At 42.8% G+C, this 22,312-nt stretch overlaps 1 protein-coding gene across 2 annotated transcripts in view; it reads right to left on the reverse strand.

The window, feature by feature from the left end:
* Positions 1-22,312, reverse strand: part of GLIS1 (GLIS family zinc finger 1) — a 204,288-nt gene that overhangs the window by 10,873 nt on the left and 171,103 nt on the right. For both annotated transcript variants that reach the window (XM_068953194.1, XM_068953195.1), the window contains exons 7-8: positions 20,783-20,915; positions 13,302-13,452 (exon numbers count right to left, since the gene is read on the reverse strand). In XM_068953194.1, coding sequence (XP_068809295.1) covers positions 13,302-13,452; positions 20,783-20,915 — 284 coding nt within the window. The remainder of the gene's footprint in view (positions 1-13,301; positions 13,453-20,782; positions 20,916-22,312) is intronic.

A 22,312-nucleotide genomic window follows, 5' to 3' on the forward strand; every position in this document is an offset into this window, starting at 1 on the left:
CTCAGGAAGCAACTTTAGACCCAGCTCAGTTTTAATTTAAAATTTCGTGAGCTGAGAAACATGTCCAAAAGATGAAGTGTAGAACACAGAGTGAGTAAATGCAAGGAAATTGTGTAAATGCCTTAGGAGCAGAAACATGGTAAAGCTTTATACCCAAGTTTTAGCCACATCAGAGAAAAGCATCAGTTCTCACTTATGTAATGTTTTTTAGATGTCAAAATTCAGGTTTAAGCCCCAAAAGACGGTATTAGCCTTTCAAAGGCGAGGTGTGACCGAGGGTTTGCTTGGGGTGCCCCTGCTCGGGGGAAGAACCGGCCAGCGGCTGCGCCTGGGTGCTGCCGGCCGTGCGGGATGCCAGCCAGCACCGAGCCCGGGGCCGACCCGCGCCCAGCGCCCAGCCTGGCCCGGTCGCTCCCAGGCCGAGCTGGAGCTCAGCCTAAAATGGGTGGAGCGAGGCTATGCTTGACGCAGGTCTAAGCACTACACGGCAGCTGGTTCAAGAGGTAAATGCAGATGAACTGTGAAATAATGGTGACAACAGTGTAATCAAATTTAACATGACATGCAGAGGAACACTGCCAAAAGCTGCCGCAGTGACACTCTGTTAAGAGGGATTTAAATAAATCAACCAAGCAAAGCCCATCCTATGACGAAATAACCCCGTCCTCCCAAACCAGGGAAATCAGGCATATGATAGAGACCACAGAGAGTCTCAGTATCCCGAAAGTAACCAGGAATGTTAAATGGGGCACTCCAAGGATGCCCTCAAGCCAAAATCAATTAAGAAATTGAACAAAACTGGAAATGGAACTTTTTTCAAGAACGATTACTGCCCACATAAACGATAGCCAGCAATATGTAAAATAAAGAAAGAGGCCTAAAGCACTACTTGAAGGGCCGAGATGCAAGGACGGATCTTGTTTGCTTTCGGTTTCAAGTGCGGATGAAGAAGCAGTCCGCACTGGAGGGGGGACGGCCCTTATTCCGGCCGCGCGTGAAGGGTCGGGGTCTGCAGCCATCGCGCCAAGGGGGAGGAAGCGCCGGGTCGGCGCGGAGCATGGCGAGGCCGCTGGGCCCTCTTCAGGGCACAGGGAGAAAACGCTCTCAAGCCATCTGAAGGGCTGAAGAGCCCGTGCTCAAGGAAAAATAGCTAAAAAGGCACCGAAACACTAAGGTCGCCCCCCCCCCCCCAAACGTGGCCGTACTTGTTCGCCAAGGTCTCGGTGGAGACACAGTTTAACTTTACCCAAAACACACCATCTGTCACTCAGCCCAGCGACCGGTTGCGTCTGCTGCAAGTCTTTGCCTTCTCTCACGGGTTTAGGGTGCGGTGGGGAACTGGGGCATAAAGATGGGACTGACATTATTGCCTGGGACTCACGCAAAAGCCTTTGCTACAGTCTCTTCCGAGGCCACACAGAGGGCAGGGAAAGTGGTCACCAGCCCGTTAAATTGGTACAAACGGAGCCATCGCCCTCAACAAGCCACAACCGCTACTAGGCACGCGGGACGGCTGGCAAGTGCCGGCGCCCAGCACATAGCTGTCCGCAGGCAGCCGGTATCCCAGCTACGCCGAGCACGGGAACGCGAGCTCTGAGCCTAACGCCTGGCTCTCGCTGCCGCCTCTGCAGGAACAAAGCATCACAGTTTGAGCAGGTAACCATAAAATCTACTATGTTTGGCTCAGTCTCTCCCAAGCAGTGAACTTAGCATGATTGCCATAAGCTACGGCACAGTTTTTCAGCTAGGCACGAGCTTTGCTCAGCAGACCATCAGGCTGTACTAGACCAAGTGGCCAGTGTGGGCATTTGTCTCCGTCAGAATATTCATCACGGTACCTACAGCTCAAGTTGGTCCCTAAAATATTGGGGTTTTCTGTGTGTGTGTGCGCGCACGTGCGCGTGCATGTGTTCTGGCATGCTTTAGGGCTTTTTTTCCATGAACGGACTGTCCGGTTCCCAGTGCCCTGTTCTTAATTCTCTCCCAAATATTTGCCTACTAATCAGGTTGCTGTGATACCCAGACTGTTAAGGGGGAGAGGGACTCATTCCTGATACAGATTAAATACATTATGCATTAGCAACAGAACAGAGTTTAAAAAGAGATGTCTTCTGTATGGGAGAAGAAACCTTAAACCTACTGAAACCTACTGAAACTAGGAATTCAGCGGGGGCAGCTGGATACATTAAAAATGCCCAGGCAGTAGCTCTGGCATATATGTTTTACTAACTAATAGCCTGGACATTTCCTGTTAATACTGTACTGCAACCACAGTTGGGTTTGGTTTGGATATTAATAATAAATTTATACCACGTATTTTACTTTAATTTTAACTTGTATAATAATTCAGTAAATTTGCAGGGCCTTTGGGGGGGGGGGGGGGCATCTTAATGTATTTGTACCTGTACAGAGCTATATACAGAGACACACATTAAAAAATTCATATCCTTCCCTAATTCATTAAATTTGAAGCCTCCTGGCTCTACTGAATATTTCATTTCAGCAGGATAAACCTTCTTCCTATCTCCCTAAACCTTACTGACAAAGCTAAGGAAGCTCAAGAGTTCCTGTAGCGTGCCTGGACTGTTGATATAGTCGGACTGTTGATATAGTCGGACTGTTGATACAGTCAACCCCGTCCTGTAAGTGCATGCTTGATGGAAGCAATGTCTGTGACTAAGACACATCTTACTCTTGTTTTAGGGGGTAAACACCCTACCTGGAGTGTACCACTGGTACACCCTGCAAGAGTTGACCTCTGATCCTAAGTTACCTTACAGGTAACTCTTTGGAGTCTGTACTGTTTCCCATCCCCATTAAAGCTGCAAATTTCATGGTACCAAAACTGCCCTCAGTGCTTTGGGTATCACTGCTTAACAAGTACGAATTACTGGTAACCTGCCTGGGCAGAGCGGCCAGCCCTGGAGCGCAGCTGGGGTCTGGCCGGTGATACGTGCTAATGAGAACACCTACTGGTGATGTGGAGATGGGGGGAACTGGTCACCAATCGCTGACAATACTTAACTCTCCTTGATAAGCTACTCAGGTGCTTGCAGGAAACTCAGAACAGAACTGCGTATACTGGGAATCTGGATTACAGGACGCCAAATACAACTGAATTTGGAGGAACGAAAGGCTTAGAACAAAAAGAATCTATGTTCCTTAGACATGTTGCTGGTTCCAAAATTACAGTGTCTTTTGGGAAAAGCAGTGTTGTAGGAACAATGTGAAGTTTTGTTGAACAGTGATGATTGATTGATAATAAAAGGAAACTATACAGTTGGATGCCATAAGAATCTCCTCATTAATGACCATATATTAAATAGTGGTACAACTGCAAGAGCTGTATTCAGTTTTGATGTGTTTGTTAGATCAGAGTGGGGACTAAAACCTTGTGAAGGGACGCTAGAGTAATAGGACAGGGTTTTCTTATGAGGTAAAACTGCCAAAACTGGAAGTGTGCCACTGAAAGAGGAGAGCTTAAAAAGCAGTATTTCACATTAACACTGGTGCAATGGAGGAGCCAGCCTCCTCTCTCCACCCTGTCCCAGATACAGGAGCAGGAGGGCATTCAGCACTGCGAGAGGCAGGGCAGGTCCGAACAAAAGGACCCTTCTCCTCGCACAGCAGGCCCGGGCCTGTGGAGTTCGTAGCCACGGGAAGTCGCAGAATCAGACGCTCCAGCTAGATTTTCAGAAAGGGAACGAACAATTTAATGGCCAAAAGCAACATTTCCATGCTAAGCAAGGGGGTAATCAAATCTTGTGCCTTAGGATGTAAACCAATCGCCCCAAGAAGTCCGAGAGGAATTCTCCTCACTCTTCACTCACCACACCACATCACACAACTGACCAGGTACTGAAGGCTTTTTCAGCTTCTCTTTGAAGCACCACGTGTAGGATGGCGCTGAAGACATACTACTGCTCTTGAGAGATCTATGATTTCAGGTGGAATTGCAAAGCTAATGCAGTCCTCTCTGGAGGATGCATCAGTGGACAATTAAGAAGTAAAGGAACTAATGAGAAAAATCTTGTTTATGTAATACTTTCATCCACACATCAGACAGAAAAGTACTGAAAGAACTGATCCTAAGTGGGTAACATGCCTTGCCTATGACACTGTATACCTTTCTGCCGTCTCAAAATACCCAGCTTCACGGCCCTTCCTCAGTTAAACTCTTACCTGAAGTCACATGGGATAGTACTCAAGAAGAACCATCTACCAGTTCTTAAACTAAGCGTTGGAACTGGTCCCTAAGCCAAGTATTAGACAAAGACAGTGAGACTCTGCCTCACTTCTACTGCAGAGCATCTGTCACTCACATCAATGGGAACTCATGGAAATTTGGATCTTATCAGAGGGGCTTTTTTAAAGAAAATTGAAAGCCAAAACATTGAAGATGATAATCATCTGTCTTCTCTCTCATTTTATCAAGTAATATCCCTTTAAGAATCTCAAAAAGAAATCCCTGTAAGACCTTTGCAATATTTTCTCCTAACCATGCTTACACATACTTTAGATTATGAAAGTTCAGATTAAATTGTAAGTACAGCTTATGGGAAGGAACAAGCTAGGTATCCCAGGAGTTAACAGTGACCTACATAAAAGACACCCAATAGGCTGCAAGTACCATTATTTTGTTTTAGAATTATTTGTCCTGCCCCCAGTGTCAGGCTCCCCAGGTGGGCAGTGATATATAAATCTGTGTATTTTCCCAACACACACCAACAGCCTTGTTCTAATATTACTGTAACATAAAGAACCAAAAATAGATAGATAGCAACACTGACTTTTCAAAGCTTTTAGTCGAGACAGTAATGTATGTTTTCTATATTCACCCACAGTGCTTTGACTGAATAAGAAATAGTTTTCTGCTTTGCTTTAGCCTCACTTTGTTCCACAGCAATTCCCGGGCAAATTAAACAGAGTAATAAATTATAAAGCCACATTTTTAGCTGTTTTAAGATGAGCTTTTTCATAATCTACTTCATCATCGCTTGACTGCCGAAAAAACATACACAGTATACTTAATTAGTAACTACTTGAAGGCACTGGAAAATTGAAAAATAATGAAAACAAATTCAAACTAACATTCTTGAGTAATAATTTGGAATGCAGTGTAACCACAAGATAGAAATATCTAAGATAGGGATGTTTCCAATAGGAAAACGGTCTTTTTTTGTCTGTTTTTTTCTTTGTTTTTATGATGTGATGGCTTGATTGGCAGATTCCTCAGCTAGACAAAGAACTTCAATCCATATCCCATTGAGTTCAGTGGAAACAGGACTAAACCCAGAGTGAAAAACATCTGTCCTTTATCTCAAATGCATTTTTGTATATTTTGGGCTGCAAGACCGTACTGTAATATAGTTCTCATGTACAGCATATTGCCACATCACGTAATCTCGACTTTGAGAATTTTGTTCAGCCCAGATTAATACAAATAAAAGTGAATATAATAGAGCACCAGAGTGAGAAGCACAAAGCAAAGAAGCTCCATGTTTTATCTTACATGATTAGTATAGTATTGTACTTAGTTACAAAAACGAAGATTTTTTTTCCATGAAACCAGGTTCTACCATAAATTTCAGCATGCCAACCAGTTCATTCATAAAATTTCTCCCCCAAGCATTATAGTTACTTACATTGTGAGAAAGTCCAATTCAGTTCCAAGACCAGGAGATTATTTTTTTTAATAGGAAAAAAAAAAGTTAACACTGATTTTCATCTCTTCCCATAATATTAAAAATGATGTGTAAAGCTCTGCTAATCTCGTCTCTGGATAGCGCCCAATCTCTTGCCACGTGTTTCTGTTCTGGGTCTTGCCCTACGGGAATTTCTGTCAGCACATGCTCAGGAAACAGTTATACCGTTCACTTTTTCTTTCTTTCTTTTTCTTTTTTTTTTTTTTTCAGACAGACTCTATCTGAAGTTGGTGAACCTTTGCACTAATCACTGCCAGGTGCCTCTGGCTAGCTTTCTGGAATGCGAGGAATCTTTTCTTTCTCTCCTTCTTTCTTTCTTTCTCCTCTTCCCCCCTCTCCCTGATATATAATAAATCCTTCATCGCAGATCACCTTGCTGGGCATCATTGCATTTTATTACCCTTTTCTATAAACAATGAGCAAGCAAGTTACTGGGCTGTAACACGCCGCCCTTCGTACAAGCCCTCCGTCTCTGCTCTGTGACAGCGAGGTATGGTGACACTGTTTCGGGTTTTCTGTTTTCTTGCTGTGGTTGTGGCTAGCTCGCCTGCTCGTAGGAGACTCGGGCTCTCTTCCTGCTGCTCATGTGGTGTGTGCCATACCTCTGTATGTGCTGTCTTTAAAGTGGGACTAAGGAAGTAACCTTTTCCTAGCCTCTAGATAAGTGCAAAATATTAATTTTCATTCAGAATACTGCCTTGGATTAGTTTAATCCGGTTCTGCACCTCTGCACACCCAGCACTCGGAGGGGTGTGAACAGGCGGTGCACCACCAGAGCTAGTTACCTGTGAGCAGCGAGATGGGTTTCATCATCTTTGTGCAGAACGCCATCCAAGGGAGCTTTTAATGCGTCTTCGACTCTTAGGTCGTTTAACTGCTTTAAATCGTCGTTTGAATATTTTTTATAGTAATGATTAACAGCTACATGAAAACAGCTTCAGGTTGAAAATTGCACTGGAGCCAAAGGAGTCTCTTCCTGGTACACTCATGCCATTTGGTATGGGCCGCCTTTTCAGGTATACAGTGACTTACTGAAATGCCCACAACCTTTTCTAACAAACACACTGCACTTCTCATAGCTGGGGGTAAAACTTAACTCAGTACTTTATAAGTCATTTCAATACCTGCACACAGACGCACACATACACATATACACAAACATGAGGGTTTTTCTACCTTAAGTGAGTATCTCTACAACTGTTCCAAATCGGTTAAGTACAATTTCTGCAGAGCAGTTAAATCTTAAGAGACCATTACTGGAACTTTGCCAGCCTAAGAGACATTTTTATTCGTAAGGGTTCATTCAATAATTTTCTTTGAAAAGAAGCTGATGAGTCACTACAGTGGAAGCTGCTACATGTAACAGAAATTTGAAAAAAAAAATCATTCTAACAATCTAGCAGGAAAATATATTACAAAAGTAGGTACAAAAATATTGACTACCAGAAAGTCAATTACAAAGACATGCAATCAAACACAGACTTTTTCTACCTGGTATTATCTGACATTTAAGCACTTCTTGAATGTTTCCTCTTAGTCATTTAAGTCATTGTTATCTGGCAAGGATGTAGCACAGATGCGTCCAGGCGTAGGTAGATTCTTTACAGGTAGCTAATGCATGCTTTCTTCAAGTTTATAATCTAAAAGGCACTGTACCAAAAACTGGCAGTTGTCAAAATACCATCTTAATCATTTGTTACACCATGACAAATTACTGTGTGTTTGGCATATATGGTAAGCTCACCTCAGAAGTTTTGCTTAAAGATAAAACTAAATGAAAAAAAAAATCCCTACAAAAATAACAGGTTAAGTGTACAATTTAGCTACAGACAAAAGCAGTAATGGCTAAAATCATTAAGAGGATGCAGAAGAGCTCTGGTTGAATCCCTCTTTTAAAGCTTCCTGAGTTACTTACTCTGAGCAACTTGTTTAACCTCCCACTTTCTCCCGTAACTCTCTTGTTTCTCATTCTAAGACAGTGTTTGCTTACGCTGTCTCTTCTGGGCAGGCATGACAGTTAGTGCTCACTTTGAGATGCGCTGCTAAAGGCTCTCCCATGAATGTCAGTCTGGCCCTTTTAGAAACATAAGTGAAATACGTGTCTACCCATTTCTGCTAATGGGCCAGTAAACAATATCCTACCCATAATAAAAGCATTAAGTTATCCTTAACCCTGTAGTGCTGAAGTAAGCCTATGCTAATGCTAATTTTGCCTTAAGGAAAAAAAAAAAAAAAGAAACTTGATTAAGCCTATCTGGACATGATTATAAATGAATTCTGATCACATTTTCTACAATGAGATAAATGACTTGGGATTTGAAACCAGATGCTTTTAATTACTGATTGTCTTTGTTACATGAACCTCAGCCCCGCACCTGTACATTGTTCTTTCTTTGGACAGATGTACTGATGCCCCTTTTGCGTGCTCAGATCCATAACACTGAGATAAATTATGATGGGTTCTTGGCTTCCTCCACTGAAAATGTTTTCAGCTGTCAGAGATATCTGTTTCTTGTTATTGGTTTTAGTGCTTTTGAAGGAAAGACTGAAAACACTAACTTGTGTATTCTATTATAAATGAAGAGTATTCTCCTGTGGGAGCCACAATGAATGAATGATGTATCTTCTTGGTCCCAAGTACTGTTATAAAAACTGTGTAGGTACTGATTTCTCCAGAGTATTTCTGGAGAGCAAAAATTTGTTTCCTGCGAAGATTCTAGCAAGAGGCCAGCTCCTATTCAATTTATTTATGTAAGCTCACAAACTTCAAGATGAACAAAATATGGACTTAAGTAGTTAAACACCTAAAAGAGTGTGAGAGTAATGAGAATTGGGTACAGAACTATACTTCTAGATCTGGCCGTGGACTCTGGCTCTTCAAGGAAATAGTATAATCTATTGAAAAGAAACTCTCACAAATTATTCACTGGTTGTGGACCTATTTCTTAACCCTTATCCCATGAAACAGTCACACTCCAGAAGCCTAACCACTTGCAAACAACAGTGAAACTCTTAAAGCTACAATACGAGTCTGGTCCCATCTCACGTATAAGGACCCACTGAACGCTTTGCTATGCCACCATTCCCAGCAGGATCCGGCTTCCACTCTCTAGTGCCAATGTATAATATTGTAGTACGACAAGTAATAATCTAACACAGGATTTTATCCTGCATTATTGGTTTCTACCTTAAAAATATCAGGAGCGTCAAATGTGGTGTTCCCTGGTTGAGCTAGAAGGGAGGCTCTGTGTACCTTGTGTCACTTTCAGTAAAGGGAAATGAAGGACTGAATTTTTAACAGAGATCTCTTTACAGTGCAGTATTTCTGTGGTATTTGAATTAACAGGTGCTAACAAGCAGGCAAACAAAAATCCTGATGTCTAAGCAGCCTGATTAAAATGTCTCTTTTCATTTGATTGTTTTTAAGACCTGTTGCTTGTGATTGTATATGGGTAAGTGGCTCTTTTGGGGGGGGCTGGAAAACAGTTTGAACTGGTTGCAGTTAGCTGGTGAGAAGCCTGGCCAAGAGAGAGGGTGTGTGAGCTCTTTCCTCTAACCTTGATTTCTTAATCCTTTATTACATTAAAGACTCACCATATTTGTAAGACCAGATTCAGCGTTCTCATTAATCATCACCTGTGGACATCATCGATGTCTTAATCTCACTAGCTCTTCATTTACCAATGTGTTTACAGAGCAGAAATGACCTAACTTACCACAGGAATATAAAAAATAGCTTCCCTTTCCTTCTCCTCGGAGACACATCATCTTCCAGGTAAAGTTATAAATTGTCAGTACCCCCAGCCTTTTTGGGAGAACATAAGTGCTGTTTGTTATGGGCGACCCGTGTGACTGAGGGCCTCACAGTCACATATAGAAGGACTGTGTTCAGATCCTACAAAGTGACCTTGTTAAGTCATTAAGCTAAATTGGTGCAAATCCCTAGCTTGGTGCCACCACTCAAACTCGTTTAACTTGGGCCCTATCAGTTTCGTTTAAGCTGATAATTTATCACACTAAATATGTTGAACTGGGATAAGTGGATCTACACAGCTGGTTTACAAATGAAACTATACATTTTTTAAATGACTTAGATAATACCTTTTAAAAAAAGGAGTAGGAGTGCAGCAGGAGTGCAGCAAAGCCAAATGCAACATCCACCTAAAATTTAATACTAAAATTTGTGTTTCCATCTTCATACTACTACAAATCAAAATGTACTATTTTTGCACTGGGTAAAATGAAACTGAGCTAGACATTAGGCATGACAAATGCTACCCGAAACGCTAAAATAAGACTTCACTACCTGAAATAAAAAATAAGTATGAATTTAAACCTGGATCGTGACAAGCCCACTTTTTGGATGCCAAAATATTTCTCAGTCACACACTTTTCGGTTAATTAATATCAAGAGAAGTTAATGTAAAATTATTTTGTCTAACATATACTTCATACCAGAATTTGAAAAATATTCTCCATATTGTATAAAGTCAGTGTAAATACATTTGGTAATGTAGTCAGATTTTGTTAGAACATTTTCAAGTGAATTAGATAATTTTGTCAAACTATTTAAATGTCTTAGCAAACCATTTGGGAAAATTTGACTGCTGCACTTGGTATTGACTTTGGCAAAAGAAGGTATAACATAGTTTTTTTTATTAAAAAAAAAAGCCTTTAAATCAAATTCTGTATCTTCTGTCAAACTTGAGTAGACTATTTGTACTCTGCCTCATGTAGTTTTTGGCATCTTGCGTATTTGATGACTCAGTAATTAGATTTCTTGATAGTAATCATTTGGTTCATTCCACAGACTTAAACTATGCAGTTCAGTCTTGTCATCATACTGATTCACAGTACAGAAATTCTTTGCATTTATTTAAACATGAATGCTGCGACAGCTGACAAATGAGGCAAAACATTGTATGTGAGCCAGAAAGCCAGGGTAGTTAATATGAAGAAAGGTAGTGTTAGGTGTTTCTTTCCTATTGTAAACCATATATATTTTATATGAGTAATGGCATACAGCTATGAACTGGCAAAGGTGTAACAGTTCTGTAATTCAGTGGTTCCAAGCATTAGGTTATTAAGTGATTTTGCCCTGTTAAATGGATGAATGCTTTCCACAAAACTGTGCTCAATGAAATTCAAAGACTATTAGTTCACCCTAAACTTTCTCTATTTGCAATTAAAATGTCAGGTATGGGCTTCATTTCAGCAGTCATTACTAATGTAAGCATAAACAATTAAAACATAGCAAAAGGATCCTGAACTGGGTAGGGTAATGCTGAACGCGGGTTATTTTGAGTTTAGAAAATGATATTTGAGATGCTGAAAAATTCCAAGACATTATGTCATGAAACTAGATACCCTGTTTTAAAATAACCTTTCAGAAATACATTCTACTCCCAGGCCCCTGATGTTTTGTTCACGGTTAGAATCCTGTTAGCATCCGAGCCTTACATTTTGTCGTAAGAAATCAACTATGGCGTTCTGCAAAGACCTTGCATTACTTAAGTATATAAGCATTGAGATAATAAATCAGCACAGTTGTCTCCTCTGAGAAAGAACCCTTATTCTGCTAAAACTGAAGACAGTAGAGACCATTCTGATGTAAAACTTTTACCTAGGCAAATGATCAAAACGTCTGTAGGAGGACTTCAGTACGAAACTCCGTTCACTCAGCACAGCGTTTCTGCTGACAGAGAAGTGCCGCGCTCTGAATGGAGACATGAGGGACAGCGAGAATTAATCTGGGAGCTTCAGAGCCCTCAAAGTGGAAAACTGCCTACTGCCCTCATTCTGGTAAAGTCTTTGTTTTCATTTCTTATTAATAGTTCCAAAAGTGAAGTGCCTTGGAAACAAATCCCCCTCTACTGGCAGCCTGTTTAATCCTTCTTATAGCACCTCTTTAGCTTCATTATTGCTTTCTTGGTCGGGATTTTTCACTGCAACTCCCCTAGGAAGTTGCTCAGAGAATCAGCTCGCAGAGGGGACAGCTGAGCAGCGTGCTGGGGTGCCCTGAGAGGGAGGCACCCTACGGCCCCGGCTCACGCGGTCTCGCTCTGCAGGGAAAAAACAGCTTGCGGTTACCTGCATTTTGGACTCTTCAGTTTTCTTCCCGTTTGCGCTCTGCCCTCTTTGCTACAGAAAGCCTCACATTTATCTGGTGTAACTTGCACGTAAATCCCCTTGGTGGGGCATGAGTCTGCCAATAGGAAACACAAGGTCAGGAACATGCCCAGTCAGGCAGGAAGGGAGAAGGGTTGGGCTCTCCCACAGACATCTTAGGAGACCTTTTCGATATCGCTTAGGGACAAGAACAAGTTTGTTCCTGTGCTGCGTAGATATGCACGGTACATTGGTGACGCACTGGTACCTGCTGCTGGCACTGGCGCCAAGATGGCTCCTGGAGGAACGGCGTAGGGAAGCAGAGCTTGGTGCAGCATCCACTCCCCAGTTAGGGTCAAATTAATTTGTTCCTAATTGGGTTCCCTCAGTTGGATTGTTCTTCAATTACTCTGGCAGCCATGTTCCTTACAGTCCCCCTTCCATGCCACAAACACCCCAACTTCTGCCATTTGCTTAAAGAGTACAAATATAAACAATCTTTCCGGGCTGTTCTTTCCCCATATACAAGAAGGGACGGTGCAGTCACTGGACGAGGGTGGAAGAAATCTACATTCAGTTCCTGGCTTTGCTAAAGATTCCCAACATGTTTGCAGGAAAAAGAAATCCCTTGTTCTTCCTATATCCCAAGTTCCCATCAGTAAAGTAAAATCACTGTTCCTTCCCTGTCCACAGTGCTGGGAAAGTAAAATATTTAATATAAGCTTGATGTTTAATACTGCATGAGTATAGGCACCATAAAAACTTCTAAACAGAATGACCAGAACAGAAATTTGTGGCTTATGGAGATTCCTTACTGTTCAGAAGATATTTTGAGATCCTTGAATAAATGGTGCTATATAAATATCAGATACTGTAGAAATTTCTAATGCAATCTGTACAATTAATGTAACAATATACCCTTCACTGATTAGACTCTTACTGGTTAATGCTTGTTGCAGAGGTATATTACAGGAAATCCTAACAGAGAGAGCAAGAAAGTGAGAGAGCCTGCCACTCTGACACAAAGTAAGTCTTACTAAAGCAAACGCTGCCTTATTTCTCAGTGAGTCACAGTCTGATTTCTGACTCCTTGATGGATTTCTCACTTTAGCTGAGAGAGGTTCTCTCCACATACCCAGTCCTACAAGAAGTCATCAAGGAAGATTTCAAAAAGAAATTACGAAACCTAAATGCAATTGCACTCTATGAGGAAAAAAAAAAAAACCCTCAATGTATTTTTTTAAAGACATGGACAAGGCTGCGAGCAATGTGACAATAATGTCTAAGTTTTCCCTGCTTTGAGCGGCAGTTGCATGAGGTGACCTCCCGAGGTTCTCTCGAATCTAAATTATTCAATGATTCTAAAACAAACAAAATCACTTAGTTTGGGCCCGTGCTTTTTAATCACACAGCATTCGTGCAAAGTAAAATAAACAATTAATCACTCATCATCATGCCAGACAGGCCAAGCATGTTTCACACACATACCCTTCCCTGGCACTCTCCAGCGGTGACTGATGGTGATGCGGACTGGCAAGGGTGGAGTCAAGTGGATGGTGTCTTGAAGGGATGTCATGAGGAGGCGGCAGTACACCTGGTGAGGGACCGTTATGGTTAGCGCTGGAACCACTGTACATGCCTGTGAACAAACAAACATCATTTTGCAAAACAAAATAAGCAAAGAAAGGAGCATCCAATCCCCGACAGTCTCTGACTCCTTCCCTACCCAGCCCCTACACAGCAGCCCACTTCTGCTGGGGGAGTCATACTGCCGAGGAGAGATGCTCATCCTCTTCTTGTGACATCCCTAGAGTAGCTCAGGGAAATCATTAAGACTTTTTCACATTTTTACATAGGTGAAAGCTACACAGAGCTGGCACTGAGACGAGGAGAGAGAGCAGATGCTCAGCTCTCTGATCTGGAGTGATTCAGGCTCTTTGGTGCTGTGGAGACCTGAAATCCTTCCATCCACAGGCAGACGGTGAGAGATGGATGTAGGACAAGCTCTCTAACTCGTCTCCAAATCCAGGAGCCTGCAAACATCTCCTCAGAGAAACAGGAGGTTAAGGAACGTGCCTGTGCTTGGGATGGCACTCAAAACTGTATCGAGATATTTTGACACCTGTCTCCCCTCCAACCCTCTCCTTCTCGTGACTGCGGACCTGCAAGCTCTCCTCCTAACAGCTGGCAGGACTTGGTAGGACTCTCACCCTGCCCTCACCAGGCTTCTCTGTGAGAACTTGCAGTGCTTTCTTTTGTTGTTCACTTCAAACTTCTTTTTAATTTGGGAAGGACTTACAACTAGTGTGGTCCTGGAGATCCTGGACCAAGTAAAACATGTGATGCAAATAAAATCCCAACAAATTACAGGTGAAGAGGAGTGAGGACATATTTTCAATGTGACCAAGAAACCAAAAGGTTTACTAGTGCATAGAGATACTGAAGCAGTGTTGATGTTCCAGTTTTTTAGGACTCTGGTTACTCTCCTCTGCTCCTGGCAGCCAGGCACCAGTAGTCAACTGGCCATCATGTCCTCAAGCTTGTACTTTGTTGAGGAAGCTATATTAGTCCAGAACTGTTGGATTAAGATACTGGGATTAAGCTTTTTTCTTACAGTCCCTCTTATAAAAAGTAGGACTGGCTCCTACGAAATGCAGTTCTTGGAATAGTCTGGTCCTCTTTTTCTCAGCTTCTCTGCCCACCTCCCTCCTCTTCTATTGCTTGCCTGCAATACACCTGCCAGAGTTCTGGACCAGTAGGTTCCTCCCAGGGAGCCTGTACACTACAGAGGAGGACCAGGGCACCCGCCGACATCATACTCTCGGGGGTCAGGGAGTAAATGAAGTTTGTCAGCTCCCACAGTGTCCGGCTACAGCACACTAGATCACATGCCCTCTGAGGCCTAGTTTCCTTGCCTTCTGTAGGATTCTCCTTTCCTCTTGCACTCAGTAAGCGCAGAGCTACATGCTCAGGAAAACGGAGAGCTGGGGGATGTCACTGCCAAGGCTCAGGATGACAGTCCTCCCAAACTCCCTCAGCGACCTCTGCGACAAGCAGAATGCAACTTGAGCATCTGGAGCCACAGGGAATGTGTGGCAGCCCTCGGGCAGATGAGCCACTGCTGAACGTCAGCATCTGTTTCCGTTTGACTGAAGAGCAGAACCACTAAGGCAAGAGTCCAGCCACCTCTGTCAGGGGCTTCAGATGAGTCAAAAACCTCTCATGAACAACGAGTCCTTGGCTGTTGACAGATTAAAAGAACAAAAATGAACTGCATCATCTTTGTCTCCTGCTAGACAGAACGTTTGTCCATCAGCCAGGGAAACCAATTTGCTTTCTACACTGAAAGCCAGACAGAAGGGGCTTTATGAAGTCAGATGTGCTCAGGTGACACTAGGATTTATTTGTCAGAACCTCTTCTGATAATGGTAAGTTAGTAGCTAGGAGGCAGTTTGTGAGAATGTCATTATGCTACTGGTGCTTTCAGCCTGTTTTATAATGCAATAGTTTCCACTTCCCAAAAAGCCTTGCTATTCATACATTCATTGGCAGGCTTGGAAGACGAGCCAAATGCCAACTTGAACCTTGACTGTACAGTATCAGTTCACACTTCAGCTGTTATCTCCTACAACGCATAGCCCAGGTACATTGGCAGCACAGCCTGGAGCAAACTGCTGAATCTGAAGGGGGATGTTTGTGCTTTCTGGGGCTCTCAAACTATTACTGGCCCCTGTCAATAACTCACTCAAAAAGCTCAAAACCCCCTCAAAAGATATAGTTTGAGCAGTGCAGTGACCAGTAAATACACTCAAATATTTTCTCTTACCATCCCATCCCAGAACAGTTCATGAATGTTTAAGAGGCCACCCTGGGGACTCCCTTACTGTATCAGCTGTTGAGCATAGTTTCAATTCTTTGCTTGGGGTGGATGAGGAAGATAGTGCTCTCTGTCACTGATGCCACCTGATTCTCAGCTTCCATTCAGTTTATTGCTTTTATTTAATTAAATAAAAGTCAGTGAGAATAAAAATCACAACCTATACGCCACTCCAGAGAAGTGAGAAAATGTAGAAAAACACCCACATTCCCACCCCATATATTCCGGAGCCTTGTCCGGCATGGTTCCACGCGCTCACGACCACTCCATTAAAAAACAAACTGAACCCGGAGTCAGCCCCACCAGTTTCTATCATCCCAACCAGGACCACCATGCGGAGAAGTTTACTCAGATGAGGAACTACGAAGGTGGACCCCATTGCCCACTCTTGGGATTCACCGATGTCCAGCCATGGTCCTCACCTCCCCTTTAAAGCAGGGCTTCCATCCACTCTGGTGTTTATCCATCTTTTTGCTGCTCATACCTTCCCTGGAAAAGGCCCCTGCCTGGAGCATGCGTGTGCTGGAGGCGTGGGGAGGTCAGTTCACCAGTGTTTTCCTACATCTTTATTTACCACATCACCCCCACTCCAGCTCGGTTTGACACACAACACAGTGTCTCCTGTCCCCACGTCCCCCTGACTCTTGTCCCACCCCGCGGCTTGCGCAGCCTCAGACCCAGATGCCGCTGGCTCCCCTCGCGCTGACACCCCATCTGTACTACACTGCTAGATCGGCAGCCCACCACAACATCGGCTGAGGCATGTCAGGATAAAGCCAGCTGTCCTCATATTCTCCATGACACTCTGACAAACGCGGTGCTCCGCGTGCGCTGCCTGCCGCCAAGCGCCTGCGCAGCAGCTGAGCCCTGCCTGCCTCTCCCTGGTGGGAACACTCAGTTTGGGTGCCACTCGCTGCTAGCCAGCTGCCAGCGTTCAGGAAACAATTATCTCGGAGGCATTCGTCAAATGTGGTTGAACTTAGGGCTAACGGATTAAAAAAAATACAGTGGGGAAGGGGACCCATGTGGACAGAGAGGCAAGCGAAGTGACTACGCAAGCCGAGCTTCCGAAGGGGACGAGACTGCAGCCCAAGTCCTGATGTGCAAAACGTGCATCCCTCCGACGCGGGCTAGCGAGAGGACCGGGGGAGCCGCAAGGGGCAGCTTTCACATCAGCCATAGCGATGTGTGTGCTCCTGGGCCTGGGGATGAGGCTTGGAGACGGCAGAGGGTTCCCCATGGAGCTGGGCTGCATCCGCCCTGAAGCTTCTGGACAGCGAGAAAGCAGAAACGCGAGCCAAGGCAGACACGGCGCTGACCTGATTGTTCACTGACGCTGCTCGCATGGGCGCCTGCCGGCAATTAGGAGTGCTGCGAGGGCCATGTGGCGCACAATGGCAGATGGGATTTACTAGGCGATTCCATGGGGTCTGCAGTGAGACGTTAGTCATTTCTGTTGAGTCACTGAGAACCTAATTGGTACTTATTTAGAGTTAAAAGTTGTTATTTCTTTTACACAGTGCAAACCCACTAGGGCACTCCACAAGAACATTACTTCCTTCAGGGGGACAGACCTTTCTCTGCACGTGAGCATTATGCATATTATTATTGCAGAATTAAGAAACTGGAAGTCTGGAGCTGCTCTCAGCTGATCCCATGACTACCTGCTCATGTGCTCTCAGAAGAAAATCTTTCCAGTGGCAGTTTTTCAGGAAAGGAGGAGTGAACTGCCTTGTCCAAGAGGTACCTGCTTTCCTTCTCTGAAAGGAATGCATGGCACTGTGCAGGGTGCACGAGGTGCTTCCTGTGGCCAAGCCATAACAGTATGGAAGAGCTGTTCGGAGGGAGAGAAAGGCTGTATTCCCTTTGCTGGAGGGAGACAGGCTTCATCAGCGCAGTGCCCAGAACAGGGAAGCCAGTAACCAGGTTCCTCTGCAGTGGAAGTCAGCAGGGGGGAGAGCAGGCGCTATTCCACCCTCACTCAGGAAAACAGAGCCTGAGGTACAAGTTATATCCTCCTGCTCTTGGAAATTAATTTGGGGAAAGCAAATTTGAGATAGGAATTGCCTTCTTACGTGACTGCAGAGAGCTGACCAGCCTGCATGCTATTTCAGCCATGACAACACGTGACTGACTGTTCATACCCCAGCACTGCTCTCCTTGCTGTCCTATCCACCTTGTTTCCCAGAAAGGACCAAGATTTCATTTTTTCCAAAACTTTAAAAATTTCTCTTCTTTTTCAGTTTCTTCTCCCTTTTTTTCCAACAGTGATGAGCTATAATATTCTTGGTACCTGAAGTCACATGGAAGCCTCTGGAGTTGCTATAAATGACTACTCCTGCAAGTGCAACCCAGGACTGTGCACCTTGGGCCTCTTCACGCATTGACTATCTCAGCTTGTAAATACATGTCATCAATCAATATTTTAAATGGCTTGGCCTTTAACCTTAACATCTGTTGCCAAAACAGTGCTATGAGCATCTGTGACTCGCAGGGGCTTTTGGTTTTTTTGGGTTTTTTTTTTTAAAGCTTTATGCCAAGAGAGACCAGAAAAACAATAATGAAACAGAGAAATGCCTGAGTGGAGCTACCTAAATGGAGATTCCTCCGTTGCAGGGAGAGTGACATGAGTTTTCAGGCACGGCTAGAGTTGAGTGTGTGCAGCCATGAAGCAATTTAGTTATGAGCAGGGAAAAAGGAGGAAGATCTAAGCAACCTCCAGTGGGTTCCGCTCTGACGGCAAAACATTCCTTTTGCTCACTGTCTTACTCAGTCCTAAGCACAAACCTGCTTTGAAGTTGGACACAAGGGATCGGAGCTTTTTAAATATTTCATTTTTGTATGATTGGCTTTCATCCCTGACATATTTAAAATGTGCTTTAACTTGGAGAAAGACAAAACTGAAACTCTCCAGGAATCCAACTGATCCCTAAAGCCTAGCGCTCTGCACATTAATAATGTAGTTTCTTTGGAAAAAACAAAACAAAACAAAACAAAACAAAACAAAACAAAACAGAAAAACCCCCAAACCATGAACATTTTCATATTTTCAAGTGGAATAAAAAAGGTATAGTATACTGTATTTATCCATGTGATAGCCTATATACAGAGTGCTACAGATGATTTGTCCAGAAATATTACCCTTGCTTATTTGAAAGCACAAACATGATCACTGCAAACTATAGATGGCAGCAAGAACGTCCTTATACTTTAACTCTGTAAGGATCTGCACTTGAACTTCTATGCCCTAAATAATGACAGAGGAATAGTTTTGCCTATGGAATTGTACTACGCGTAATATGAAGTAACTCCTGTTTCACTGTAAAACAGTCCCTCCAATCTTGATTTATTTCCCCTGGCTCCTTCTCATACTGTGCATGTGATGGGGTCTTACATGGGGTGATCCGATGGAAGCTTGGGGGAAGGTTTACTAGATTTTTTCCAACATCCTGGTGATGGATTGATACAATCAGCAAAGAAATCATATTGGAGGCAAGGTGGTATTATTGATAGATATGATCCGTAACTTCACAAGAGGTTCTCAGAACTGACACTGAAAGGTCGGGGTGGGTAGTTTATCTGTGAGCTGATAACTTTTTTCCTGTTTCACTGTGGCCACTTGAAGTCTGAGGCTATTCCCGAGGTTATTAACTGCAGCCTGTTGTGAGGGAAGTGTCATGAGTCTTTCCAGTCCTGCGTGGACGGGGGGAGGCCAAGCTGTGCTTTGGCTACGCCGGACTGCCACAGGCTGAGTGCAGAGGCCACACAGTTGTCCTCAAATGACAGAGCCACAGAATTGAAATAATCGCTCCAAACCCCTCCAAGAAACAAGCCAGGGTTTGTCTGGAAAGCTTGTGCTGAGTTACTAAATCAATTTAAAAACATATTTAGTAATAGCAAGACAAAGCTCTTCCGCGGTGGAAATGAAATAGGATCAAGTGCATCTTAAATCAAGATAGATTAACTTGGCTCTAAGCTAAATCATTTTAAGAATGATTTTGGATTTTAATATCACTGAAATTTTCTAATACAGACCAAGTTCAAAAGTAGTGTTTTCAAAAATGGCATCCCTGCCTTTTGGCGTCTCTCCTTAGCTCTGCTCTGTAATCCGAAGACTGCAAACTGTCCTCAGCTCCCAGGCCAATCATGGGTATATCAGACTCACCATCCCTTCCCCAAGACTAGGAATAGTCTGTCCGCAACTGAGTTTACTATGCCTTACTGTCTAAGCAATTACGGAATGAAAACAGTCAATTAATGTCTGTTACATCTTTTGTCTGGAGACTCTCTCCAGATCGTACAAAGTGTTAGGTATAAAACGCTGCAGCAAATCTATTCCATTTCTAATATGCAGCTGCCATCAAAAAGCAAGCAGGGTGCATCTGGAACATGACAGAGAATGACACAAGAAAATACTGCAATGACAGCTTATAAATCAAGTGAATGGCCTCATCTGGAATTTTGTGCATAGCATTGGTTATTCTGTCTCAAAATGGATATTACAGAGATAGAGGGGTTTCAAGGCAGTAACAGGAATGGCTCTCCAAAGGTAGGGACATTCCACCAAAGCGGATCAGGTAAGAGTCTAAGCGCATATTCTTCTCACTGAACATCATCTGAAAGTTGCACATGCAAAATTAATCAAGGAAAATATTTTTTCAGAAAATATGTGGGCTCTGGAACTCATTGATGCATGATGTTGCTGAGGCCAAGAATGTATACAAATTCAAAAAAGGACTGAATAGTCACATTAAAAAAAAGACTCTCTAGAGCTAAAACAGCTAAGTGAAAGGTTTCCCCATTCCAATCTCCAGAAACAGCAGAGGGATGTCGGTGCCTTCACAGAGTGAGGCAGATGGTAGCCGGGCGGCCGGCCTGTGGAAGTTCCTCTCTCTCTCCCTGCTGGCCAACCAAAGAGCATGGGATTGTTACATCCCTGACTTCAGAGCCTCCACTGAGTTTCAGGAGTGCTGAATCTAGGTCTTAGTTTCAGCAGAAAGGAATGGAGGCAGCTTTTTCTCTTCGGACAAAATGTTCAGACAAATGTATTATTTGACACATTTAGCACCATACTTATTAGAAATATTCTTACCTGTAATTAAATCATGATGACCTACAGATCTACCACATTTCCCATCCAAAATGTGCTGTGAAGATGTGTGGAGCTGTTGTATAGCTAAGCATTCACTTAGTACATCTTGTTCGATATCAGTACATGAATTTAGCTATAAGAGGAGGATAAAACAAACATTTTATTTCAAAGGAAACCAAATGACTTCTAATTAAATTCATGTGTCTTGTTTGCTTAAAGATTATGTATAGAAGGAGGGAACAAAATGTCATTCTTAGGAGCTTACTGTAATTGAGGACGGATCTATTACTTGGTATTTCTAATTAGAGATAATTTGGTTTTTTTTTTAAGCACACAAGTTAAGTGTGCTAATCTTAAATCAACAACAGTTTGCTTCAGAAAATAATGTACCCTGTGTTTCTTCAAACCTTACTGGGTAATTTATCTGCATATTTTTAGGCTTTCAGTAGTTTCTTGGGTTCTGTGGCAAAAGGATTGCATCATGTTGTAACTGTGACACTCAGAAAGACATTTGATAGGGAAAGAAAAGCGTTTGTGCTTATCAGATTAGAACTGGTAGAATAATGTGCTGTCAGTAATGTGTAAGAGGTATCACTGATATGTCAGCTGTTCTCCATGTAAATTAAAGCTCTGGCAAAAGTGTCTGAAGCAAACTCTTGAAAACCACAATGTCGATCATATTAAAAACAGCAGGAGAGGAGAATTAAGAAAGAAAAGCATTTCTAATTCTCTTTCAAACATGCTGATGTTGCCAAGCTTTTGTCATAATACAGTGCTCACATTACACAAACAGCCATCATATTCTATAGTCATTAATAAATAGTTATTGTCTTGAAGTTTAAGGTTTTGCATACCAGTCTCCCCTGGGTTTGGTTATTCTAAATAAAAGGTCCAGGCAAACCTATTTAGAATTCTGCTATACAGCCATTTGTTTGTTCAAGATAAACATCTAACATTTGGATCACAAAGTGCATCTGCAGCCAATTAAACTTAAACTACTACTAAATTAACAGTTAACTTTCTCATATTTTGTTTTTCTAAAGCCTTTGAGAACAACCAAATATTACCACTGCAGGCTTCTTCTAAGGTATGCATTATTCAGGACTCTTTTGATGCAAGTCTCAGCTCAGGGCACTTTATTTTATATCAAAAATGGCACATCTTGGTAGCATGTCTCAGCTGAGACATATGGGCAGAGCAGCCTGTTAATTTTTCTTTCTTGGCTAAGCCACTTCCACTCAGAAATCCTGGAAAGCTGATAGCAACAGACAGCTGCCTGTGCAGAAATGACCAAGCAAATGTAAACAGTCTTTTCTCCTTTTTTCCTAGATCTGAAATCCAGAGTAGACTGTCGCTGTTTCAATAACATTGAGTTTTACTTATTTGTGAAAGGGTTTTTCTTTTCCGGTAATACATTTAAGTGAAATATTTGTTTTGTTTATTATTTCTTTATGAATCAGATTCGTTTTGGTCGCTTTTAACAGAGCCTGATCAAAATGCACTTTAAATCTGCTGCTCTTTTCAGAGGCC

Source organism: Struthio camelus, chromosome 8, assembly GCF_040807025.1.
Source record: "Struthio camelus isolate bStrCam1 chromosome 8, bStrCam1.hap1, whole genome shotgun sequence".
Lineage (NCBI taxonomy): Eukaryota > Metazoa > Chordata > Aves > Struthioniformes > Struthionidae > Struthio > Struthio camelus.